The 26,650-nt window shown below is 42.8% G+C and overlaps 1 protein-coding gene across 3 annotated transcripts in view; it reads left to right on the top strand.

The window, feature by feature from the left end:
* The window catches only part of Agbl1 (ATP/GTP binding protein-like 1), an 800,368-nt gene that overhangs the window by 118,911 nt on the left and 654,807 nt on the right, over positions 1-26,650 (top strand). For all 3 annotated transcript variants that reach the window (XM_005381585.2, XM_005381584.2, XM_013512654.1), the window contains exon 7: positions 20,307-20,515. In XM_005381585.2, the coding sequence (XP_005381642.2) occupies positions 20,307-20,515 (209 nt within the window). The remainder of the gene's footprint in view (positions 1-20,306; positions 20,516-26,650) is intronic.

Genomic DNA, 26,650 nt, shown 5'->3' with positions numbered 1-26,650 from the left:
GAAATCATGATGAGGCAGTCCTCTGGGGACTGAGAGTTTGTCTATTTTTTAATATCTGTTTTAGTTTAAAGCTCTTATTAAATTTATAAGGTTTTAGCAATGATTTTATCAATGAACTTATATGTGTTATAAAAAATCAGTTTGTCCTGTGTTATAAAAAAACCAGTCAGCACCATTTTAAGGGGAAAGGGGAGCTCACCTTCAGTTTTGACTAAGGACTCAAAGGTGGATTAACTTAGACTCAAACTTGTACATTTATTTTGTAGAGCTACAGGATTAAATCTAGACCAGCTTTTGAATTTAACCTCGAGATAAGTGAAGATCAGCTTTACTCTGGAAGAGTCCCAGTAAGTGGAAACTTACCATTACAGAAACTTGGTCTTGAAATTTAGTGGACATGAAGAAAAGAATTGCCTAGGACCAAACACTGTTGCAAACTGTCTTATTTTTCAGGAGCAGGGCCTTGGAGAAGGGACAGAAGAATGACTTTAAGTATGGCACAGGCCCTAAATTTTAACTATCTCAGGTGCAGAAAGACAATTAAGATTCAAGACATTTTCCTGGGGTGGTTCTCTAATCTTTAGCAAAATATGTCTCTAGGGACAAATGTTATGATTGACTGGCTGTATTTCTAAACAGAAGATGAAACCAGTAAGCAAAGGAACTGAATGGATATTTTTAACCTTTTGGAAGAAAGTGAGAGAAAATGAAAGTATTTTAATTATGTTAATTTTTAGGCACTAGATGGGCTTTCCAATGAATAATCTTATTGTTCTAGGAGATGAAGGTCCACTTACACTTATTGGAATTAAAGTAAATGTTTTACCTCCCAAAAGATGTGTTTTATAAGCATTTGGGAGAATGAGGTAGGTAGGCCTACTATTGCACTTTTGTTTGGATATCAATGATTTTAATATTTGCAAATTTTTTAATCTAGGGGCTTTAGATTAACTCATACTGCCTCAGTGACTTTTTACTGGGTTATGGTTTGTTTGTCATATTTTGATCTGTCTAGTAAGCCCTATAAAACTGAGCATTTTTCTCGTCTTAGTCTCTCCCATAGCTGCGACTGTAGGCATGTGCCATCGTGTCCCACCTTGCCAAGTGAAGCTGAGAGGGAGAAGCCATCTTTATTAGCATGGGTCTCAATCCTGTTGCCATTGTTATCATATTTTTCATGGCACAGGTCCAGGGCAGCAGAGGTGAGCAGGCCCAGGAATATCAAAAACCTCATGTGGTTCTGGATCTGAACCAGCACAGAGTGGATGGCCTTTTTAAATTTCCATTCTGAAACAGAAACTTTGGAGGTACCAATATTTAATGAATCTAAAGCAGATTTTATGAAGCTCCATGCTGAAAAGATCTCAGGAGAAAGAGTTTCTCATCTGTCATGAGCTTAGCCACCATGACCACTGTTTTCCAGTCTTGGTGCACAGACGGAGCAGCCTATTGTTCAAATTGTCCATTCCACTCATTCACACAGTCATTTAGCAGCAGTCAGAGGTTAAACGTTTCACCTTCATTCCCTTGAGGCTGGCCTTAATGAATAAGAGTTGATCAAGGTCTTCTTCTGCTTCAGCTGAGCAGGACTGACAGACTAACTGGGGTGTCCTGAGGGTCTTGCAGGAATCAGGCAGGCAGGCAGGCAGATAGGCAGACTGCATCCTTCTCCCTCTGGGGTCTGATGTGGGCCACTCAAGCAGGAATCCTCCTCCAGAGCTCCAAGGGGACTTGAGAAATCTCGAGGGCCCATCTTCCCATCAGGACCTGGAGAGGTCCTTGCTCCATCCATGAGGGCCATGACTGGTGACCAAAGAGGTCAGCATGGTTGGTCTTCCTGGCTGACCCTCCAGATGCTACAGCAAGAAGAAACACTGAAACATCACCCAGGATTTGGAGGCAGTGAACAGCCTTATTTTACACTGGTGGCCCTGGCCAGGTTTGCTCCCAACAGCAAAGAAAGCCAGGCTGAAAATGTATTATTTTAATTGTCTTATCTTTCCACTCTCCTCATGTCTTAATCTGTTTTAATTTGGCACCTTGGAAATGAGCTGCTTCAGTTGTGATATTTGTTTCTCTATAAGAAGTCTGAGGCCTGTATGTAATAGGTGAACTTTAATAAAGCTTATAAATAAATATAAATAAAAATAAAAATACCCGCAGCCATACATCTCTGTCAACAGAGAAAGTACAAAGAACAAAATCACATGTGCTTCCCTTCATAGACTGATGAAAAAGTCTGAAACTTGAAGTCATTTGATTTATTGGAATTTGATATGATACACAACAGTGTCCATAGCTTTATGACCTGTGGGTAGAGTGAAGTAGGGTGAGTAGGTGAAGCAGGTGAAGAGTGGGAAGTTATGAAGCTGTTGAGGTAGGATAAGATGGAAAAGAGTTATCTGTGGGTCCCAGGAGGGGAGTGCTCATTCTTTATAGTGAGCTTATATTTCAAAGGTTTAACACCTTGGTTCTCATTATTAATCTTCTCACTGTGTTGCTACCAATTATAATGCCTGGTATTTGGTACAGCAAGGTGAGGAAGTGTTGGATTGCGAGACTTGGAGGAGATGGAAGCATTTTGGCAGAGCAGCCTGTGAATTCCACGCCTTGGGAAAATAGCTCTCTTCTGAGTCTTCCCAGCCCAGGCTTGGCAGTGGAAAACTTGATGTCTCATGGGGAGAGAGTCCCGAGAGCTGAATGAGGCCAACTTACCCTTTGTCTCAGTTACTTTTTTCTCTCTGTTGGGACAAAATACCTGACACTCAAAGTTAAAGGAGGGAAGGTTTATTTAGCTCACAGTTTGTGGAGGTTTCAGTCCCACCACCAGCTGGCTCCAAGGCAGGATGGCCTGGCAGAGGGGCATCCCAGAGAAGAAACAGTGCATGGTGGCAGAAGACAGCAAAGAAAGCCAGGGAAGGGAAAGACAAGCCTCTTTCTGGCCCTTTTATCTTATCCAAACTGCTGGGAATAGGGCAGCTCCAAATCAGTTAGTGGACTGAGTCCACCAATCACCCTCCCTTAATCCCAGTACCCTTGATTCTAGCATTGAAGAATGACTGTCACAAACTCTAGATTCAGCTACCTCCAAAAGAGCTACATTTAAAAGTGCATGAGGCTTTGGAGGGACATCTAGACACAAACTGTAAAACCCTCCGTACACATACTTTTCTTTGGCTTTAAGCTTAGAGCGAAGGGTCCTGACATAAAGTCACTTAAGACACATAAAACTCTGAAAGTAGTCACATGTCACTTAATTCCATTGCTAAGACATGATGTGCTGGCCCAGGAGAAAATAATAGTGAGTGTAGATATGGATTGACTCAGGCCTTAGCTACTGACCACGCTTAGCAAACTGAGCATGTTGTTGTGTGGGGAGCACGGTGTTTAGAGTTTCCAGCTTCTGCTCTCCTTGCAGAACTTAGCTCAGACATTGCCTCCTATGAAAATCCTTTCCCTGGTTCCAAAGCTGGGTTACTGAGCCTCTTGTATCCTTCCCAAGGCTTTCCCATCTTAGCCTTGATTGTACTGTACTAAAGTCACTATTACTGGGTTTAGACTGTAAAGTTGGCCATAGATTTGGGAAGGAGAAGTAGTGGCATACCAGGTAACTGCCATCTTTTTGGAACCAGCCTATGCAGTCCTGCCTGGGAAGTAGGTTCTGGGAACAGACAGCAATGCTTTAGGTAGGCTAGGATTGCTGTGCGGGCATGAATGTCTTGAGAGTTTCTAGTTGCTTTATAGTGTCTACGTGTCATGGATAGTTAAGACCTGACATGGAATGTCTTTCAGTTTGGATCCCAAAATGAGTTAAGATCAGCTGAACATAAATGCAGAAAGTCAGTTTCTGTCTAATATTCAAATCCTCACCATCTGGCACTGGTGTCTGGAATGTGTATGTGAACCTTTAGCTCCTGAAGACACACTTCTTTTAGCTGGTGATTATTCTGGCCTTGATATTTGCTTGTCCCTTAGTATAAAAGTAGTCGGCTATTATAGTAGGTCTCTATAGCTGCATTGCAAAAGGAGAGCATTCCCCAGGGTAAATAAAGGCAGAACAAAATATTTGCTACCTAGTGGCAGTGAACACTAGGATGGAGTTGGGAAACTGAGGTCAACAAAACCCTGTCAATTTGTGACTGGCTGGAGTCAATCCCCATTAGTGACATAGAAAACACGACCGAGAGAGCTGGCCCATAGTGACAACAAAAAGAAAGGCAAAGAGCCCTGCACAGGATTAGGAAGGTCTCCTTAGTTTGCCTCTGCTCTCTTCTCTTTCAAGCAGTGAGTGCATGAACAGCCAGTGGAGTTATGGATGGTGGGAAGCGAGAGATGAACCAAAAGACACGTCTCGTCTGTTTTCCTTCCTGGCCACAGCAGGCAAGATGGGCTTGGATGTTTTAGGTCTCTTTTCCAATTGCTTCAGCAATTCGGGGCTCTACAAATTAAAACATCATTGCTCATTCAAGGTCTTTTCTGTATCTGTTTTGGGTTAGAATGGTCTAATCCCACGCCTCTCCTCGGATCAGTCCTCTTCTCTCTCCTCACTCACACATGCATAAATCCTGCTCTAAATTTTCCTGTACTGAGAGCTTGGCCCTTTTGTGCCTCTTTGTATCCAAAAGCACTTAACTTTTTATTACCAAAATATAATAAAGCTTTGATTAAGAAATAGTGCTACTTCTATTGCAGGTAATTTTTTTTCTCTAATAAACCAAAACAGTCTGTTGTCGTTTGTCTCTGTCTCTCTGGCTTTCTACCCCCACTTTGTTTTGTTTCTCTCGGCTCTATCAGTATTTCTCTACCTCTTTTGTTCTCATCCTTTTCTCCCTTTTTCACTACCCCTCTACCTCTTTCTTTTTTGTCTTGCTTCCTAACCTCCCTTCTGCAAGCATTAGGTGGAGATACACTTGTGGCAAAATCTGTGGCCCTGGAAGTGGCCCTTAAATGAGGTGCAGCAATAGGCTTATGCCTGATTTGCGTTGGCTCCAGGAAGGAATCTTCAAATAACGTCGTGGCGTTAACCTTGCTGCCCAGATTTAAAAGTCATAGTTTTGCAACAGGAAAACACCTTTGATTTAGACCCTAAATCTTAATAAGGGAATGATGAGTCTACTTCAGACCACTCTCCAACTTAAGGATTAGCATTTGAAGAAACCTTAAATGTTGCAGAAGTTAGGGTGTGAGTGGGGGGAGGGGAAAGGAGAGTAAGTTTATGCAGAAAGGGAGGAGAAGAAGAAAGGAGGAAGGGAGGGATGCAGGAGAGCTAATGGGAAGCTTGGCAGGAAGATGCGACTTTTCGCAGATCTTCCTAGTTAATGCTCCATCTGGCCACCCATCAACAGGGAAGACCTTTGACACATCAAGAGCTATGATCAGGAGCAGACAGCCTGTGCTCTCATGGTCATCGGCGGTAGCTTGGCAATCAGCAATTCAGACTGCAGGATGTAATTGCCAGGTGGTTGCTCTACTGCAAAATGTCAAAAGGGCCATTTTTGAAATACCCTGAAGCAAGGTCTTTATAGGCATCCTGGGAGTTCTGAGGAATTCTCAGAATGGCCACATGTGCTTGGGGACGCTTGGCTTTGTGATTGATGTTGTGACCATACACAAGTACCACTGGATCCGCACAGCCTTTATTGGACTTGCATGTGTGTTCCGTGTTTCCCCCAGCTGTAACCTGCTCTCTTAGCTTCAGGGGCTTTAACCTGCCCGTGAAGGTGGTGCCCTCCAGGGTTCTGCCCACATAGTGTGTTTCCTTCTTTAGTTTCCAGAGGAGGACTGCAAGTCAGACTATTAGAGCTGCAAAAGATCTTGAGTTTGTCTAGTGTGGTAGCATTTGAACATTTTTTTGTTTTTTATGTTTCTTTATTTTTAATTGATAAATAAAAACATTTACAGTGTACAACAGGTTGTTTTGAAATATGTTCACGTTATAGAATGGCAAAATGAAGCTAAATGGCATGTGCGTTTTTCGAGTAGAGAGCGCTGAGCTGTGTCAGCCTAGCTCCCTCAGTTCCTTCCCAGGTGGCCTGAGAGACACATTCACAGAGACGCAGGGCCCCTGAGAAGCCAGGGAAGCACTGCTCTTACTTAATGTCTTTTCATTTTCACAAGAGGACACTGAGGACCAGAGAGAGGAAATGACCTACTCAGACCTCTGAGACTTTGAAAGTTTTGTGCCTGGCTAGCACAGAATCTTAAATCTCAGCAAAAGTACCTCTTGTCAGGGGACTTGCTGGGTATTGCCCACCTCCACCTCTACCCAGTGTCGGGTGAGCTGTCGGACCTTTCCATAGAAGGCAACATTTATGCTTCAAAGGGCTAACCATGCATTTTGCACATATATGCATGCAGAGTTTTTCTTGCTGGGCATAGCTTTGAGGTGCTGAGATCCCTAGTATATCCTCCATACCTCACATTGCGCTGTGCCCAGAGAAGCTACTAATACATTAATGTTGACTAGAGGAGGATCCCGGCTTTCTGACTTAAGCCTGCCACATTTGCTTTCACTGTGCCTTAGTAAAGAGGCCAGCCCAACTTCCATCCCTGGAAAGGATCAAATTGTGGTGCAATTTTAGATCTGATGTCTCTTCTTCCGCTATTACTTCTGGAGAAGCTTGCAATACATTTCAGTGATGAACCAAAAATCTGCTTCAAATAATGCTGATAGATTTTTGCATTTGTCACACTATGATGGACTGCTGGGGTCGACTTTGTATGAATGCGGCATAGCAAGCTCCATGCATCGTGCTGTTGGCTTGAAATGACAACACAAATACCTACCATTTACTGAATTCTTAGTATGTCGGGCACTGTCCATACATAAGCGCATCAAGGAGGTATTCCGATCACTACTTTGCAGATGGAGGAACTGAAGTTTGGAAAGGTTAAGTACTTCTCACAGCTGGCAGGCTGCAGGGCTTACCTGCCAGCCCCTAGATCCCTGGGACTCCATTCTGTGCCGCATCAAGGAGAGACTATGTTTATTTAGCCTGAAGGAGATAGGACCAAACATTGCAAGGAAGTTAAACAAATACTGTCTGAGCATTAGACAGATGATTTTGGAAGGGGTTATCTGTCATTTAGGTTAGGAAGGAGCATTTCCCAGTCCACTCTGTGCAAGACTTGAGAGGAACACAGGAAGAGATGCCCAAACACCATGATGGCTCGGTGCGGGGCCGGTGTCTGCTGTGAAGCTGAACATCACGCCAGGCTGATGAATGATGGGGTAAGAGAGAGGAAGGAGCAGAAACAGGAAAGATTATAGACTCCCATTATGTCACGCCACATTCAACTCCCCACATTTCTTTTTTATTCTTGGCTCAGAGTTCCGTCCTCTCTGCCAAACATTTATGTCTTTTGCAAAGCTACATAAGCGATTTAAAAAGTTTAAACTAAAAGGATGCAACCTATGTCCCACTGCCCCGCTTCTTCTCCGCCTCTGACCGTCCCGCCCAGCAGGTTGAGCGGGCTGCCTGGGGCTGAATCGCGCACAGCAGCTCATGTAGTTTCTCCTTCTGCCATGTGGTGGTGCTGTTCTTTTAGTTATCTTGGCTTTTCCAGTCCAATATTTATTTTTGGTGAGTAATTTGTTTATCGGGAGGTTATTTTAATCTAATTTTGACCATATTTGCGATTCCACACTATCTGTGCTTCCCAGCGTTAGCAGCTTGCATTTCTTTAAGGAAATTAGCTGAAGATGGTCTCAGAGGCATTTGCTTAGCCATTATTTAAGGGAGTTAGGAGAAGGCAGGGTGAATGGAGCCTGGGGTGAGAACAGCGGATGAAATTTGTTGCATTCCCAGTGATGTCAGGATGATTGAGCAGGATTTGCAGAGGGTTGGGAGCGTTCGGGGCAGATGTTTGAGAGCTGGCTCTGGTTAACAGCAGCAAAACTTGTAGTTGCTTCTCTTCATGTGCCTGTTACTCTCTGATAATGTGCTATCTTCCTCCCCTGGTCCAGAAGACACTACTTAGGGTCATTGTCCTTCTGTCTCTCCACCTTCCTGAGCATCCCTCGTCCCATTTGATGGTATTTTCATGAACAGGAAGTGGAGAGGAGGGCGGACAGGGAAAGGGAATCACTGTTTACGAGAGTACCTGCAATAAATAATGGTCATGGCTGATAATTATGGAGCATCAGCACTTGCTGGCCACTTTGCCATGATACTTCATTGAATTCTCAATATATACATTTTATAGTAATTATGTGATTACCCCCATTTTACATACCAGAAAGATGTAGCCAGGGGGAAGCTAATGACTCACTAACTGCCCACAGACGAGAAGTGGGAAGCTGAAGGCTGAGCTCAGCTCTGATCATACTCAGGCTAGAAATTTCATACATCAAAGGTCATCTCCCCACACTCCAAAAGGAGTCAGGAAACCTGGACTCTGGGTTCAGCCACTGATTGACTGTGACCTTAAACTAGTCTTTTTGCCATTGAAGTTAAACCTAACTTTATTTCAGTTAGGTTTTCCATAAATGAGAGGGTTATGCTATATAAGGAATTTGAGCATTCTTTAGTAGCAGAAGTATGTTTTTTTTTTTTTTGAGGTAAGGTCTTGTTATATAATCAGAGATAGTCTTGAATTCACTATGTAGCCTAGCCATGATCCTCCTGCTTCAGCCTCCCAGGTGTTGGGATTATAGGCATGCACCACCATGGCCAGCAGGTTTTTTTTTAAAATCATGAAATCCTATATGGAAATTACACCTATATCAGGCAGATACAATGATGGCAGAGGAAGAAGATCCCAATTAATAACATCTTACCCTTTCCCTTGCCTTCTCCCCTTCTCCTGGCTCTGGACAGACACCAAGAAACTCTCAGGAAAGTTCCTGAGGGTCTAGAAGAAATTAAGTTTGGAAACTTCTAAAATGAATATTCTCATGGAATCCTTCCACAGCTCAGTTTGTTGTTTGGTATTACAGTAAAAAATAGATTGGCATTCCCTTCGGGAAGCTTGAAGCACTGTGTATGCCATATTTTGTGATGCAGTAGAATTAAGAAAGAATGGGTGAAGTTTGACCTAGAGGAAGATCCAGCATGCTGTGTTCATTCTTAAGCCCCAGTGGAGTAATTGCGAGGGCTCTTGAGACTAATGAACTTAATTATACAATTGAACTGAATCTAATTAAGTGCTGAGTGCCAGATTCCAGGGTTACACTGGTGGGTAGCTGGGCAGGGTGGTGAACCAGCTCCACAAGCTGAACAAGTTGTTCAGAGATGCACACACTGTGTCTTAACTGAGCTGTGGACTGTGATGGTGAACTTTTTCTGCTTCGTACAAAACTATGGCTACATAAGATAGGATTCTCTTGTGATCGTAAGCATTGATGATTCTTACAGAATGCTGTCTTTTATGCAGGTGATGCTGCTGAGACCTAGTTCTGGCTTCAAGTTTTTTCCTTGGTCTGATTATCTGTCTGTACATTGGGGCAATGGTGTTCCTTTGACAACAGAATAAATGTGTCTAAAGAGGCTCAAGCCTATGTATGAAAGTGGTGTGTGCTTGCTGTAAATGCAAACTCTGAAACGGCATGACATAGTAGAGAACAGTGTTTGCACAATGGTTACTATGCAGGGTCTCATCAAATTGCATGGGGTCAGATTGTGACCACCACAAGCACATCCCTCGGTGACCCCGGGCTGCACCTGCCTTATCTGTAATCAAGGAAAATTGTCCACTCTGAAGATAATCAGTAACATTAATCAAGGGTGATGTGCGTGGAATGAGAGCACTGTGCTGGATCTTAGTTAATCTGTATAAAGACCTATTCTTAAGTTACTATTACCACCATGTGGAAAATCCTGGGTGTTTCAGAAATTGATGACATAAGGACATATAGCCTGTTGAAATTTAAATTAGCCTCCCAAGATCTCCTCTGTGTGTTGAATGGTGCCTTGCTATTTTCAGTGTCTGTCTTTCTCCTAGAAACTTTTCTGAGCAAGGGCCAGATAGTAAATATTTTAGGGTTTATGGACCACACAATTCCTGTTACAGCTATTCTCTTTGCCTGGAGAGGGCAAAAGCAGCTATACACAATACATAAAGGAATAGCCATGGCCGTGTTGCCATAAAACTTTATAAAAACAGGCTACGGGCAGTTTTCAGAACTCATGTTTTCACACTGTGTGAGACATAGCCCCAGAGACTCTGTCCCATTAATCCTTATTTTTTAAACCATTAACTCTAATGTGTTTTATATAGTGGACACTCAAAAGAAGTTAGCTGAATGAACAAAAGAATAAATAAGCGATTGCATGGAGATTCAGCTCTGTTCCGTTGATCCTCATGCACTTATTTTGTCTCAATCCCAGGGAGCCAGGGGTTAACTCCCAGGGCTGCTGAGTTGTAAACCTTACATTTTAGAATCTGTATCATCCTGACATAACTGATGGCTGCTTATGGACTGACGAAGATAAAGCACCACAAAGATTTAAAGAGATAGGCAAAAAGATAAACATCTCATGGCTCCAAAAGTACACGGTGGCTTCCTCATAGCATTCAGGATCGACTGGACAATTATTTATTTATGTCAAGATGTATATCAGGTGTTTCCTGCAGACTTCTATAAATAGCGGCTGCCAAGCACCTTTCCACGTATTGTCTCATTTAATCCCTGTCACAGTCCTGTAATACAGGCAAATATTTAACTGTTCTAGTGCCATATTTCTTTCTTGTCATGAGTGGTTTTGCCCTTAATGGATTACTTAGCAAGTCCTGGGGACATTTTTGGTTGTCCCATATGTGGCAGAGGTGTTCCTGGCATCTACTGAGTAGAGGCCAGACTTTTGTTAAATATCCCATGATACCCAGGACAGCCTGACCAGAAATTATGTCCGGTCCCAAATGTCTGTAGTGTTGAGGAACCAGTGCTGAAGAGAAAAGTCACTAAGGTTCAGAATGCCTGGCTCACCCGCCCAGGACTGTGTAATTTGCACTTGGTGTATTGAGACCAAAGTCTGTCTCTTCATTTCACTCCAGAGGGTTGCATGCTCTTCAACCTTTTTTTTTTTTAAAATTGTTCACTTTTTTAATAAAATCCTTTGCAGAATCACTACATATCAATGGATTATTGCGAACCTGCTCTGGTGATGTTGGGTGCTGGAGACCCCTCTCAGCCCCTTCCTTAGCCCCTCCCCCAATCCCAGGACACACCAGATGGCAACTCCTTCCTGCATACAGTGAGACACACAGAACCCCAGACCCCTCTTGGTACCTACGCCTTCCAGATTTCCCGGGAGGCATTATAATTTCTGAATAAGAATGGGACATCCAAGCCTCAAGGAGCAGGCTGTCACTAATGTTGTCCAGGTGATAGGAAAGAGAGCAGAAAGATCAAGAATGATAGGAGTAAAGGTGAAAGGAGTGTGCATGAGGTTCGGAGATTTCCTAGTGTTGTGCTGTTGGGTGATGTAAGGCCCAGGCCAGCAGGCTAAGGGTGCAGAAGCTTTTGCTCCTTGCCTCCTCTTCCTACCCTCAAGGCTTAGAGGCAGTGTGGAGTATGAATTAATTCAGATGCAGTGTTTGCAACACTGTACAGATTTGTTTTCCTGCAGTCCATATTGCCTGCCTACATTCAGGCCCCAGTCAGGTGGGGCCATGACAGACAGGTGCCTCACGTATGAACTGACAGGGAAAGGCAGGTGGGGACGTCTCTGTGTTCCTCCTTGCTGGTATAAATCCTGGCGTTCTTTAAGTGTCATCTTCTGATGAGTTGACAGTAGAAACAGCACAGTAAGATCTATCAGAAGGCTTTTTTCGGGGATCCAAAAGAAATAGTGACTTTTCTTGGGTCCTACACAGGGCTTCTCCCCCTACCAAGGGTCTAGGCTCAAAATAAGAGAAAACTCCTATAAACGTTTCCAGGTGAAAAGCAATCATTCTAAAGGGGCTTCTCACACAAGTGTCAAAACAAATAAGAGCAGCAGAGTGAGAAAATCTGGGCCTGACATGTTCCTTCCCTTTGCACAACCTTCCCTCTGGCATAGATCTCAGAGTTGAGGTGCACATCCTGAACTCTGACTCCTTTTCCAGTTTTCTCCTACTGCTTTTGTCTCACGTACGAGACCAGGGTTTCACTTCTGGAATTTTTATTATCTGCACTCTTTAACTTTTGATGTTTCTATTTGGTGTGCCCTTGTGATTCAAGAATGGGTTTGGTTTTCTGCTTTTGGTCTCTCAAGTTTCAGCTCAAATGCCCCATTTGCACAGGTCTTCCTTGACCACTTAGTCTCAACCAAGCATTGCACTTAGTCACTCCAGTACCACTTTGGTATTTTTACTTGTCACTATCTGAAATTACCTTATTCACTTTTCTTGGTGCTGTGCCTACTCACTATCCATCCCTACCAACATCTTCATGAGTACGTAAGCCACATAAGAGCAGAGACTTTGTTTTATTTTCTGCTGTATCCTTGGTGTCTGTGACAGTGCCTGGCACATATGGGCACACGAGACTGATTCACCATACAGGATGCAGAGTGTGGAACTGCAGGAATTTTGAGCCCATCCCTTAGTAAGTACAGCTTTGCTGTCTCAGACCCTGCACTGGACAGTGTACAGGAGGAAGAGCTGTGTGGGGTTAGGGGGGAGGGGAAGGTGTGGACCCTAAGGCTTTCCTGAGAGGGGGAAATTCCTCTGCTTTGGGAATAGGTCTGCGGGACGTTACTAGATGGAGCTGATTTAAAAACAAAGAGATGAGTCTAGATTTAAAACCATACTACGAAGTATAGTCTGTTATCCATCTCCAGCACTATTTCTGGAGCTTGGGGAAAAAGTATCTTTAATTTTATAAAGGCAGTCAGTGGGAAAACAAGATTTGCTCAAAACCAACATTAACTTTATAGCCAAGTTTACTGAAATTGTACCTATTTTACGAAGAGAAAGAAATATCTGTAAATGAATTCAGTATTGTTATTCTTATTCAAGCTGATGATAATCGGTCATAATTTCTATTATAGGTGACATTAAGATTTGTTATATTTTAGTGGGCGTCTTGCTGCTCCTTCTCTGAGAAGTCACTGTGACAGCTGTAGGGGCGGAGGGGAGGCAGAGAGGTGACAGCTGACTCACTGTATCCTCTCTGTGGTCCTGTCTTCTGGGCTGGCCTCGCAGTCACTGGCTGGATGTTTGCAAGGCCCCACATGTAGTCTCTGGTGACCCGAAAGACCACGGGCCATTTATCGGAATCTTTAAACCTTCTGCGTTTCCTACTAAAAGTCCACCTTTCACCACAATTTTGGATCCTGGGAAGAAGCAGGGGAGACGGAGGAAGAGACTGACTGAAAGGTACTCCTTTCCAGATCCTCAGGCTTTGTTTTGCTGGTTTTATCTCCATAAGCGTTTCAGAAACCTTTTGCAAGCTGGTTTTAGTGGGAAGAGTTAAGTGTCTGTATCTGGATGCAGAAAAACATGATCTATGCTAACCGGCTTCAAGGGCTTTGGGGATGAGATGGAATGTAAGCTTTGGAGTCAGATGGGGGATTCCATGTGAATCCTCGAGATGTCATTTATAAGCTCTGTGGACTTAAATAAGCTGTTAACTCCTCTCTGTCTCTGCATCTTCATTTGTACAAGGAGAAAAATAATGCTTATCTCAAAGCACTTCTTTGAGACAAATGAGATGATCCACGTAATATGATACAGCCCAGTGCTAAGTACACAGGAAACATTCAGTAAATAAATGCGCATAGTTGTAGTAACTAGTGTTGCGCAGGGAACAGAGGCAGGTTCTTGTTGTGATCGGATTTAGAACCTTAGCAAAAGGCTACTTTGTCCATCATCTAAATTGACTCCCTGAGAATATCACCAAGACAATATTCTTCACAATCACACCTAGAAAGGCAAGGATCCTGTGTGTTATGGTGAGGAACATCCTTACCTTGCATCTTAGAAATGCCTCAGAATGAGGAGTCCTAGGGTAGGATATGATAGTGTTTAAGTGCTGTAGTTAAAAGCAGGTCTTTCCATGTGAGGTTCTGGTTGAGATTGGGCAGATCTTGTGGTGTAATTGCTCAGGGTTGGGGGGACATGGTGGGAAAGGGTTTTGAAGCAAACTTCGGAGGGTACTGGGAGTTTGATAAGCCTGGCTGAGTGCTCTTCGGTACCAAGAAGAGGGCTTTTATCTTGACAGGACAAGCTGCATTGCCAGAAGTTTAGACAAATAGATTTCTAGGAAGTTCCTAAACAAATGATAAAGTTATTTAATCTTCCCAGGCAAACATTTCCCAGGATAGTGTAGGTCACAGTGTGCTATGTAGCTGAAGACGATTTCTGTTCTCAAGAAGAACGGAGGACCTTAAGTTCTTATACTTCTTCTTAAGCAAATATGCCTTATCAAAGGCAAGGGTAGTTAATATTAAACATATAACCTTTATCATTCAAGTGGATCTTAGAGGATTAACTAGGCTAGTGGAAAAGCTTGAGAGTAAGGGAGACCAATATATATTTTCAAGAAGTAGAAGGATCTACAATGTGAAATTGGCCTATAAGGGAACATGTTATGTAATGGAGTGTGGTCTTCCATGTGTGTATGGGGGCATCTCAGGATAAATGGGCAGAAGTGGATGACTGGTGCTTATTTTTGGATGAGAAGTCAACTATAAAAACATTTTCTTGAGCTCTTCTCACTGGTAAAATTTATGCAACGTTTGGGTGTTATTTTGTAGGGAAGAGAATTACCATTTATTGAGCACATGGTTTCTATCACATGCTATGCTGTATACATTTGATTTTTACAGTGGCCTTATAAAGCAAATGCTCTATCTATTTTATATTACTTTAGTATTTATAAGTGACGAATGGGAATACAGTTCTGTTGCTATAACAGAATGCCCAAGACTGGGTCATTTATAAAGAGCAGAGATTTTATTTTCTCACCGTTTTGGAGATTGAGAGGTCCAAAATCAAGGTGTTGGAGTTTGTTATCTGCAGAGAGCCACCTCTGCCTTCACATGGCAGAAGGCAACAGGGCAAGCCAGCTGAAGCCTCCTGAATAAAGGCCTTAACCCTATTGATGAGGAGGAGTGCTTATGGTCTAACCACCTCTTATAGGCCCAATTTGGTAATGCTATCACATTGGTAGTACCCGAATTTTCTAAACTATACCAAACTATGTCTCTAAGTAATTCCATCAAAGTGGCATAGCTAGTAAAGGGTAGAGCAAAAGTTCAAATCAACAGCTATAGGATCCTGCAACTCCTGTTCCTGCATGAGGCTGTAAAAGGAATTTGTTCTTATCCTGAGTGCTAGGTGCTTTACTGTGCATAATAATAGAGGGGTATATCATACTCAGCTGGTGCTGATCTGAAGCATGATAATGTTCATGGCCAAAAGGTATTGAGTGCTTATGGTGCACTAGGCATTGAGCTTTCTATGCATTACTTCATTTAATTCTCTAGAGGGCCATAAAGAAGATATTAATTTTGTATTTCTAGATGAAGATTGAGTAATAGAGGTGCAAAGTAACATTTTCAAGGTCATACAGGTAGAATGTGGTGGAGCCCCTGGCCCTGGACAGAGATTCCAGACAGGCAGCTGGCAGAGAGCTAAGGGGTCTGCCCACAGGTCAGGACCCAAGAGTGCAGGGCAGGGTCCGTGTGGTTGGTGAAGACAAGTGTAGAGGTCCACACTAAATCGTATGCCTCCTGCCTGGAGTGTGGCTGTTAGTGTCCATCCATTCCTCTGCTGCTGGATCCCTGCTGCTGGATTTCCTGTGCTAACGGTCATCACCTCATCCCAAAGGAATGATTCAGTTCTGAAGTATGGGATATAAAGTTCAGGGATGACAACTTTTTTGGTTTTGCCAAATAAAATGGGCAGAGTAGTGGCTGCTCACTGGTGTAATAATCTGTGACAACAAGCATTTCTCCCCACCAGCTGTCACGAGCCCCAAGTTCCCCAGGAGAAATTCGATCCTTTGAGCCTTGAAGGGTTTCTGGCTTTCCTGTTTGGAAGACAAATGTCTTTATAAAGATGGTTCTGCCCTCCAGTGCCTTCAGGGGCCAGGCAGGTAATTCACTTTTGAAGGAGATGGGGGAAGACAAAAAAGGTGAGTTGTTGCTATGGCAACTCACAGGCCTGCTCACTAGGTCCCTGTGCATCAACACTGACAACGTGGCACGGCCACAAGTCTATGGGCCACAAGTCTTCAGGCCACTAATTTGTAACTACAGTCATAGGATCACATTCCCCCAAGACCCCACTTGGTTATTAAAGTGTATTGTAGAATACTTTGGGAATAAAAACTAGAAATCTGAACAAGCAGATAGAATCAATACCCACCTGCTCTGCTAAGTGCTATTGATATCTTGGCATATTCTTTTCCAGTTATTTTAAAAATTTGTTTGTTTTTCTTCTTATCTAAGTGTAAAAGTCTGGTCCAAGGGGAATGCATGAAAGAAGACCATCTGAACTTCAGTTAGAAATACTTGCTAAAATAAGGCTATCATGAGACCACATTTCAGGTGGAGAATTAATGGCATGTAAGGCTCTCAGAGGACATAACCGTGGGGAGAGAAAACAGATAGAAAAGGCTGAATTGGAGGTGAGGAAAAACATAAATTCTCTGTTATTCATGCATTTGCTAGAGGAAAACAGGCCAAAGAGACATCAGGAAGGAGGCTGATGGGAGTGGTAGGCGGAGCCTAGGGGTCCCAAGGAAGCAGGGAGAGTGCCTACAAAGTGGGGTAGGTGTTAGGGATGAGTGGGTAAAATTACTGGCCCTTGGAACTCCTCTCTGACAATCCATCCCATTCCAGCTTTCAAACAGGTTAGGAAATACCAATCTACTCAGGAAAAAGATATATATATATATATATATATATTTTATATATATATAAAATTTCTCCAAGAAAGTCTTAGGAAGAAGCCATGTATATCACCCACTTACTGAGGAACATAGCAGTATTCAAAAAACTCACATTTTCTCCTGGATATGTCCCTTGCTCTGAGAAGCAATGTTTTCCTCTCAAATCTTCCAGAGCTTCCTCTAAGTTGCTGATCACAGCAACCCTCATTTCATTCTCCACGTTTGCTCTTCCTCAGTTTGACGCATCTCTTCTTGGTGGGTGTTAGATATGTATTGACTTTTACAAAACTTCCCCAAGCCATTGGCCGAGAAGGATTGACTGATGTAGGGTCAGGGAGGAAGGGGGTTTAGCAATTTCAGATGTTAGTAAACATGACAGCTTGGTGGGGATTAACAGGAACATCATGAATAAAATCATTGGGAGTTGATAAGGGATTTTTTTCTCAGACAATTGAAGATTATTTTTTAATTTTCCCTCTTCCTCACTAAAAAAAGAGAATAATGGATGAAGGTCATTAGGATAACGTATTATCAGTCTCATATCCTTAAAATAGATGTAAGACAAAAGTCCTTAACCTTGCGCTGTCCATGGCGCCCCTGGGCACTGTATTTGCCTTTGTGGTTCCTTTCAGCAAGTGATGCTTTCCTTTAATGCCTCCTGCTTAATCCTCAATTTTCTTTTAAGCATCAGATATTGGATAGGCTGGGACATCACTTAAGCAATAAAGAATTCTAGTGCTTTGTGGCTGGGAGCAGCCAAGAAGGGAAATATTTTTGATACAGAGGAATAATTCATTAAAGGAGGTAATGAAGGCGATTTAAGCCTTCCACAAACACATCTCTGGGTGCATAAAGCTCACTACTCTCAGTTCAGGGTTGCGGCTGAATAGAAGGTTGTAAGAAGGAAAAAGTGTATAAAATCAACTACACAAATGGGTCAAAAACCTCAGTGGAGCTCAGTGAGGCCTGACAACTTAGAATTTTATAAATAAGCAAAAAATATCCCATTAATGTTATGAGAAAATCTCTCTGGAATAAAGCATTAAATTTCAATGCTTTTTTTCCCCCACTCATGTACACTTACGTGGTCCTAAGGGCAAACCTGACTTTGAGGTGAAATTTTGGGTATCTGATTACAGCTCAGGGATTCTACCTCACACACATGGGGCCAGAAAAGCAAATTGTCTCATAAACCGATGTGCATGGTTTGGATAAGGGAGAAGTACAATGCTGAGAGAGCAGAGATGAAATATCTGGGGATTTATGGCCAGGATTAAGCTGGTTAGAGCCTTGAAGTGCACCCAGTTTGTAGGAACCCAGGTGACCCGGCAGCTGTCAGATGGGTCTGAACTGGCACATATCTGAAAAGTAGGATTTTGGACAGTCCTTGCCCTTATGTTTCCTAAAAGATAATTTAAATCATATGTTGAAAAAATTAGATCCAGGAGATAGGGCTTCATGGGAGGTCTCCACCAAGAGTATAAATGTAACAACAGGAAATCATGGTGGTGAAGGTGTCAAGGCGACCCTGAAAGCTCTTGCTTAAGACTTCTCATCAGATATAAAGAAGTTCCAAATGAGATTTTACTGGATGGGTTCATGGCCGCTCCACAAACATTTTCAGTGTAGGCCATCCTCTTGTTGACTAGCATTATCTATGGAGAATTCCTTTCTTGGCCTGAGGCAATCCATTCTGTTGTGATTTTTTTTCTTTTTCTAATTTGATCTATCTTGATCATAAGCCAGGCTAGCTACTCTGTAGGAGAGTGTTGACCAGGGTAATGTCAGGTGAGACTCAGAGAAGGCAGAACAACAGAACAGGTTACAAAGCCAAGGTGCTTTATAGTCCCAGATTCTGGAGAGAAGAGGGAGCCCCAGAAGAGTTAATGAAAATTCTGGAGGAAGTTCAACCAAAGGTGGAGAGAAGGTGATCATGTGAGACTAGATCTTTGTTAAGGTGCTTAGGTTTTCCTACAGTGGTTGTGGATTGGCTAGTTTAAGTAAACATTCACAAAGTAAGGACTTATTTAATGACTGTGAGGTTGGCCATTAGATTCCATCCTGGCTCCTGGTGGCTATAGATGGGTTGGACTTTAGTCTGTGGGTTGAGGAGCAAGTGGGCCCTACCTCAACAACACCTGGGGAACGGAAGTTTCCATGAGGCCCTAAGCTATGGTCTACAATGGGATTTCAAGCCATTTAAGTTAGGCAAATGGAAGCCAAAGCAGAAAGTATATTAAACAAAATTGTGACACCTGCCCGATTTAGACCAGCAAATCCTGTTAGAGAGATGCATGGAGATTCGAAAGACAGAGAATGTTTGTGTGTGTGTGTGGCGAGGGGCTGGGGGTCTTCACTGGAATGGAGTGAAGCCCTGAGCTGACTCAAACTCCCAGATTTATTGGAGAACAGCAAAGGCATAGTTTTGCTGAGTGGAGATGTTTGTTTTAGGTAGCAAGGCAGGCAAGCAAGGTATGGTGACAGTTCAGCTGGGTAATTAAGTTTTATGTGGTTGTCCCTTTGGGAGCTTTCTTGTTTTCCCTATAAGGTCCGTCTCTCCTCGAACTGGCAAACATCCCGTCAGTCGTCCTCCTCCTGAGTTAACCTGCGCAGACATCAACTTGTTAGGAGTTACAGAGAACTCCACAGCAAGGCTTCTGCACATAACAGCTTTTCAGATATTAGGTCTCACTCAACCTTCTTTCCTATCTGACCTTGTTTGCTCAGTGGGTATCTAGATCTACTGAGATTCAGGGAAGAAGAATAGCAATCGAAGGGAAATCTCTCTATTTCTTTGTCTATCTCCCAGTCCCCTTACCCAACACACATTTTTTTTCTCCTGAGAATAATTTACACACATTCAAATTGTCCTGTTTTGAATTTTCTCCAAACAAGGACATTCTTTTACATAAGCGCAGCTTATCAAAATCTAGAGATAAATGTTGATACAATATTAGTAGCTAAGGTACAGATCTTATTCACATGTTATTAGTTGTCCCACAAGTGCTTTTATAGTAAAAGGAAAATGTGTTTTCTGGCTTAATACTAAGTTATAATTATGTGTTGAACTCAGGTGTCATGTCTTTTTAGGCTCCTTTAGCCCCAGATCCTCAGTCTTTTTTTCCCTGCCTTTTATGATCTTGACATTTGTGAAGAATGTAGGTCAGATATTTTATAGCATGCCCCTCAGTTTGGGTTTGCTAATTTATCTTATGATTTTAATCAGATTATACATTTTTGGCAGGAATACCTTGAAAGTGAGTTGGTTTTGTTCTCAGCATATCTTTTTGGGGTATATTACAACATTTGTCTCATTACTGGTGATGCTGACTTTGATCCAGGGGTTAAGGAGACATCTGCTGGTAGTATATACTGAACAGTTACTATTCTCTTATAATCTATGAATAATTTGTAGGAGATGCTCTGAGACAGGTGTGCCCTGGGGAGCCTGTGATTAACATAGCTTGTTCCCCTTTGTCTGCAGGGTCAAACAGCCGCAGGGCAGTGAACAGAGGGTATGTCACCAGCTTGCTCAGGCTACATCAAGACTGGCACAGCCGTGACACAACCAACACCTATGTGCTTATCCGCCGGGGGCTTCTGCTCTGCCTCAAGCGGATCGTCACCCTCTCGTCTGGCAGGGAGGCCTTCCTGGCGGCCCAGGGCATGGAGACCCTCTTCAGCATCACACAGGTAGTCAGCATTGCATTCTTTCTGCATCTGGGACACAGCAACTAGATGATTCCTGAAGGCTAATGCTCAGGAATTGTCCTGAACAGAGCTGGCAAAATTTCAGTACATTTCTCGCTGCTTACGATGGGTGCTGTTCTGGATTCAAATCCTCATTTATTCATTCCTTATGAATCAATTCTTCATTTATTCCCTTGGAACTTACGGAATGAACACTCTCGGAAGTGCCAAATGGTGTGTTGATTACAAGTGTGGACCCTAGAGTTAGAGAACCTGGATTCAGTTTCCAACCTCAGTAGCCCCTGCTATGAAACTCTGGAGAAGCCGTCCAACTTCCCTAATCTTGAAGTTGCTTCTTCCAAAAAGATGGAGATAAAACATCTAGCTTTTTGTGTGAACTAAATAAGTTCATGTGCTCGGAAGAGCTTCTGGCATATTTTAACTACTTTTTGCGCATGAGCAGTCATTGGGATAATTAGTACTGGGAATCTAGTGGTGAATGTGATAGACAGGATTCTGGACCTTTTGGGGCAAACATCGTATCAGACAAGTGAGAGAAATTAAGTTAACACAAAATCTGATGAAGAAGATAATTTAATATTACCCATGAGATCCAGTAAGGTAAGAGTGGCTGCCCTAGGTGGAGGGAGAAGATGATTTTCTAAAGAGGTCAAGTCCTCTCTGAGCAGGTGACATAGGAGCTAGGACCTGGATGACTGAAGAGCTGGTCATGCCAAGTGTAAGCAGAAGAACATCCAGCCAAAGGGAGCAGGACCTACAGTGGCTGCTACTTACCTGCACGCCGGTGGAAGATGTATGGTCCAGGGCTACTTACCGGCCACCAGTAGAATATGCATGGTCCAGGGTTACCAGGATTTCAGCTCACATAATGAATTCCACAACTACACTTAGCTGTTGCTAATTTAAACAGCACCATTGAAGGCTACATAGACCCTCTCTGTTGGTGATGGGAGTGTCTCAATCCTCATCATCTGCTCACTTTAACCCACGTTATGTTGCCTGCTGTCTTCCGGTTTGCCAATCTCTGTTCACATTGCTCCTCTCTGGACACTCCAGTTTTTCTCTGGGTTCATCCACAGGTACTGAAGCAGCCAACCAGTGTGTTGTTCTCCAACCATGGAGTCTGAGGACTTTCTTCATTAAAAAAATGGCTGTGCTCCCTCCTAAACAATAGCATAATTCTGTGCTGCACCAGTATTTAATTTTCTGTCTGCTATCTCCTCTGGGTTTCTTGATGTCATTACAGCTCTCAGAGCTTCTCAGTCATGAAATAGCTGCACTTTATATTCTATATTTCTGGATGAAGCAATGCTTTGAATTTTTCCAAGCTTCCCCATGCTTTGCAAGCATGTGGTTCTGCGTGTCTCTAATCTCTCCCAGTCTTTGTAAAACACTCCCTTATATTGCTAATATTGAGCAGCCCCCATTCAGCCTGTCTGCTTCATCCAGGGCCTTTGCCCTCTGTGTTATTGGCTGTTTTTCTGCTCTATGATACAATACAATTAAAGGGACAATAAAGGAAGAAGTTTGTGATCCCACAGAGGCATACAAATATAATGAAGAAAATATTAAGTGAAGCTCAGGCTTTGAGGGGCTGCAAGCCTACATACAGTCTTCAGAAGCAGTTCCTCAGCAGGTCAGCGAAGACCTCAAACTGTTAAACTAAGAAAATTTACAGAAAGTTTCCAAGCTCCAATTACTGTTGGGAATGGAATCCGGATATAACTGGAGGCAGAATCTGCATTTTCTAGCCTGGCTTCTGCAGCCTGTGTTCTAATCTCTGTTGGCCTTATATTAAATACAAGTCCAGGAGTGCCTGCTGAGCAAATTGGCCATAATACACTAAGGCTGTCACATGGAGGAGTGTGAAGAAAGTGTGGGTGATGACTTCAAGGACTGAATTTCTCACCTTCACTGCTCCCCCATTTTTAGTCTTTCAAGTAATGTGTTCTCTCAGAGGAGATATTATCAGGTTCTCGTGCAAAGTCTGATATTTGCCATTCTTCTGTTTTTTTTTTTTTTTAATGTTCTTTTCAGGTGCAAGATGCACTACCTTGGCTTAGAAACCAAATAGCCAATTACTGCCTCCTGGCAGAATCACTGAGTAGCCTCCCAGGCCCAGGCAGACTGCTATGAGCACAGACGCCCTAGCAGCTGTGCTGGAGTTCAAGCTGCCCATCATCCCTCCTCCCTCTTCTGCTAAGAAAAGCACAGGAACCATTGTTTGGTCAACTGGGAACTTTGGATCTGGTGATGCTACTTCAGTTTTTGAAAGTGCTGCTGCTGCTGCTGCTACCAGTGATGATAATGATGATGATGATGATGATGATGGCAATAATAACAATGGAGCAGTAGCAGCAGAAGAAGAGGAAGAGGAAGAAGAGGAGGAAGAGAAAATGATTGCTTTATATTAAGCTCTTACCTGGTTCTTACATGGTTAACTTAGGGTTTACACACTATTCAACTTTGACATTCTAAGCAGATTTTGAGGTAGGTTGTCTCATTATCCTTATTTTATAGATGAAGAAACAGAGACACAAAAGTCTGAGAAGTTTATCTAATTTCACAAATCCAGGCTTTGAATCTGGTGGTCTCACTTGACAGTCCACATTTTTGCTGATTGCACTAGGAGTTTCCCGAGTTGAGCACATGTCAGAGTCACATGCAGGCCTCCCTCAAACAAGCTTACTGGGCCCTGTCCTCAGAGCTTCTATCTCAGAGGGTCTGGGTGGTGCATGAGAATTTTCAGGTCTCACAAGTCCCTTAGTGATGTTGCTGAGGCTGGTTGGAAGCCACACTTTGCATACCACCATCCTATACTACTTCTGTCTACGCTTATGATATAATTATAAGTTTACTGGGCATGAAATTAAGAAAAATGTGGTTTTTGTCCTTCCTGTAGCCTCTGCTCACCCCATTTTTCCTTGTTTTTCTGCTGAGGCTATTGCATATAGCACCCCTGTCTTGATGAGCCCAGCTCTTTGCTCCCTGGCTCACAGTTCTTGTAGCAATCCTCTGAGCATCCCCTAGACATCCAAAGGCTAAGGTTGTTCATAAGACAGAGAGGATGCTGTGTGCTGTAATGAAATCTTGTTGTCACTGCATGAAGTAGGAGAAAGGATGATAGCTTGGATATAAAATTGAAAGAAAAAAACTTACAAGGATTCCCTGGAATAGTATGAGGTAGTTATCTGTTTGGAGAAATAGTTAATCATAGAAGGAACAATCTTATATGAAATAATCAGATTAAAGGGACCATTATTTTGAGTTGCAACAGCTTAGGAGACCTAAAAAGTTGATAAAATTGGTGGTTTTCAAACTAGAGTCTGCATCAGAATCCCTTAGAAGTTAAAATAGATTTTTTTTTGGTACTGGGAATCGAACTCAGGACCTTGTGCTTGCCAGGCAGGCCCTTGTGCTGCTCAGCTATATCTCCAGTCTCCTAAAATAGATTTCTACTTCCTTCTCTAGGATCTAACTTAGTCAGAGGTGGGACACAGGATTCTGCATTTCTCATAGGAGCTTAGGTGATGCTGATGCTACTGATGTGGGTACCTCATCTCAGGAACCACTAGCACATGCAGTGACATAACCTTTTAAAAGTCACAATAGCCACCGTTTGCCCAGAAAGGGGTGCTGCAGGCTAAGCCTCGATTTTGATTAGTCTGGATCCCCTTTGCCCATGGAAAGTAGTCTCCCCAGTGGGGATGCCACCTACTTGGAATCAGGAAGTAGTTACCCTGGAGGTCAGGTCGGCCTGAGATCATTTATTTACTCAGTAAATGTTATCCAAGTCCCGCTTTGTGAAGGTGTTGGGGCTGAGGTTATATAGGTGGTTCAGAGATGAAAGTGATAGAGGAAGCACCTCTCCCTTTCAGGAATTCATCCTGTAAGGAAAAGCAAATTAAGATAATGACAGTGAATGGGACGTAGGTGTAGAATTGGCAAAACTGTGCAGAGAGGAAGGAGAACCCTGCTTAGTCTTGGCTGAATGAAGACGCTTCCAGAAGGGAAGCCCTATTTCTGTGAGGCCAGGAGAGCACCTTTTTGAGTGTACACTGCTGAGGAAAGCAGAAGGAAGTACAGGTAGAGAGGGATGCAGTGTAGATCTACTGGAGCAACTAAAACATTAGGGACAGTAAATCAGAAGGTCCCAAACCAGGCGCATTTCCATGGAAGATGTTGCTACATTGGAACTGTACCACTTTTGTTCTGAGACTTAGAATTTACGCCCCTGCATTCAGAAAGACCTGAAAGAAGATGGAGGAGAAAGTCTGTCCCAGGCTGGGGTCAGCGCATGGTTCTTCTGGCCTGAGACCTGAATGATAAGAAAGAACTAGTGAAGGGTTGGAGGTAAGGGCTCTAGGGAGAGTGAAATAAATAAATACAAAGGCATTCAGGTGATGGTGGGGCAATCAGGATGGTGCGAGCTAAAGAAATAGAGAAGTTGGTATGGCAGAAGCTAAAGAAATAGAGAAGTTGGTATGGCAGAAGCTTGATGGATAAAGGAGAAATACATGGAGTGGAATTGGAAGCAGAGGTGGGGAGATGCCACTTAGAACTTGCTGAAACACCATAAGAAAGCAAGTGTTATTCTCATCACATTTCTACACAGTACAAAAGGAGAAAAAGGGAGAGAAAAGGAAGCCCAGTTTTCTAGGCCATGACAATAATTGTGGATTTTATTTCTACTAGATTTGAATTAAAGGAGTATCCTCTATGATACATGCCTTTTATTTTTGGATTATGGAATTTTTAAATTACAGTATGATACATGTGACATAAAAGTCATCTCTTAACGGAGTTTTTTTGTTTGTTTGTTTGTTTTGTTTTTCTTCCGGTATCAGGAATCGAACTCACAACCTTGCACTTGCCAGGCAAGCGCTGTGCCACTGAGTTAAACCCCCAGCCCCAACTGCATTTAATTGTACAGTTCAATAGTTAAGAACATTATTGTACAACCATCATTACCACTTAACCATCTCCAGAACTCTTCTCATACTGCAAAACTGAAACCCTTTTCCCATTAAGCTGATTTATGTTTTTAAAGGACCTTTCTTGGAAAGGAGATGATCAGAGGGCGTGAGGAGAAAGAGGGAGTATCAAGAAGGTCAGGGACAGAGTTAGACTACTTGTAGTTGTTTGAGTGGGAGATGCCAATGGTATCAGCTAGTCAGAAACAGAACTGGAATCCCAGTTTCCTCACAGAAATAGGGCTTCCCTTCTGGAAGCATCTTCATTCAGCCAAGACTTCTAACTTCTGACTCTAAGTTGGGAACCTTTTCCACTACAGTGCCTCGCTTTATCATTATGAGGATCATTACCAGGACTCTGCCCCAGGCAGCAGTGGGTCTGCTCCCATATTCTTATGGTATTTTACAAACCTAATGATGCCTCTGGTATCCCACTAGTTAATACTTACTGTGACCAATTAGACATGTTGCCTACTTTAACACGTTTAATTCACATCAAGCTTGGTCAGAGAGGTTCTGTTATCTTCATTTTGCAGATGAGGAAACTGGGGCACATGGTTATTCAGTGAGGTACCTTCTGCTCATGATTTGAATCCAGGTGGTCAGGATCCAGGTTCTGAAGTATTGTGTGTTACTTTGTCCTGTCTATGCATCACAGAAGTAGGGTATTTATTATTCCAAAGCTAATTCAAAGATGGTAATTATGACAAAACACTGTGTTTTATCATCCTTTCTAAGTAAATTTTATCATCCTTTCTAAGTTTCAGGTATATGAATGGGAGTAATGGGAAAAATAAACCTAAAAATCTTATTTTTGGCCCCAATTATGAGACCTTTGTCCACAGGGGTTCTATTTATAGGAAGCTTGTCATGTTATGATACCTACAACAATATCAACCCTGCAGGTGTAGGAGCTTGAAAGCAAATTCCCCCTTAAATCTTGCAACCCGGGCACTTCATTTACCCCATTCTTGTTCTGGTTCTGTATAGCCCCTATGCATTTGCACTGAGGGAATGATGACAAGTGGACTTAGAAATATCTACCAGGACAGCCTACCTATCACCCCCAATTTGAAAGAGAAAAAGGTTGTTTTTAGCTCATGGTCCCAGAGGTTTCTGTTCATGTCAGCTGGTTACAAGTAGA

This window comes from Chinchilla lanigera, unplaced genomic scaffold (assembly GCF_000276665.1).
Source record: "Chinchilla lanigera isolate Chin_1 unplaced genomic scaffold, ChiLan1.0 scaffold00015, whole genome shotgun sequence".
NCBI classification, from domain to species: Eukaryota; Metazoa; Chordata; class Mammalia; order Rodentia; family Chinchillidae; genus Chinchilla; species Chinchilla lanigera.
The sequence above is the reverse complement of the archived record's forward strand: the minus strand, read 5'-3'. Positions and strand labels throughout refer to the sequence as shown.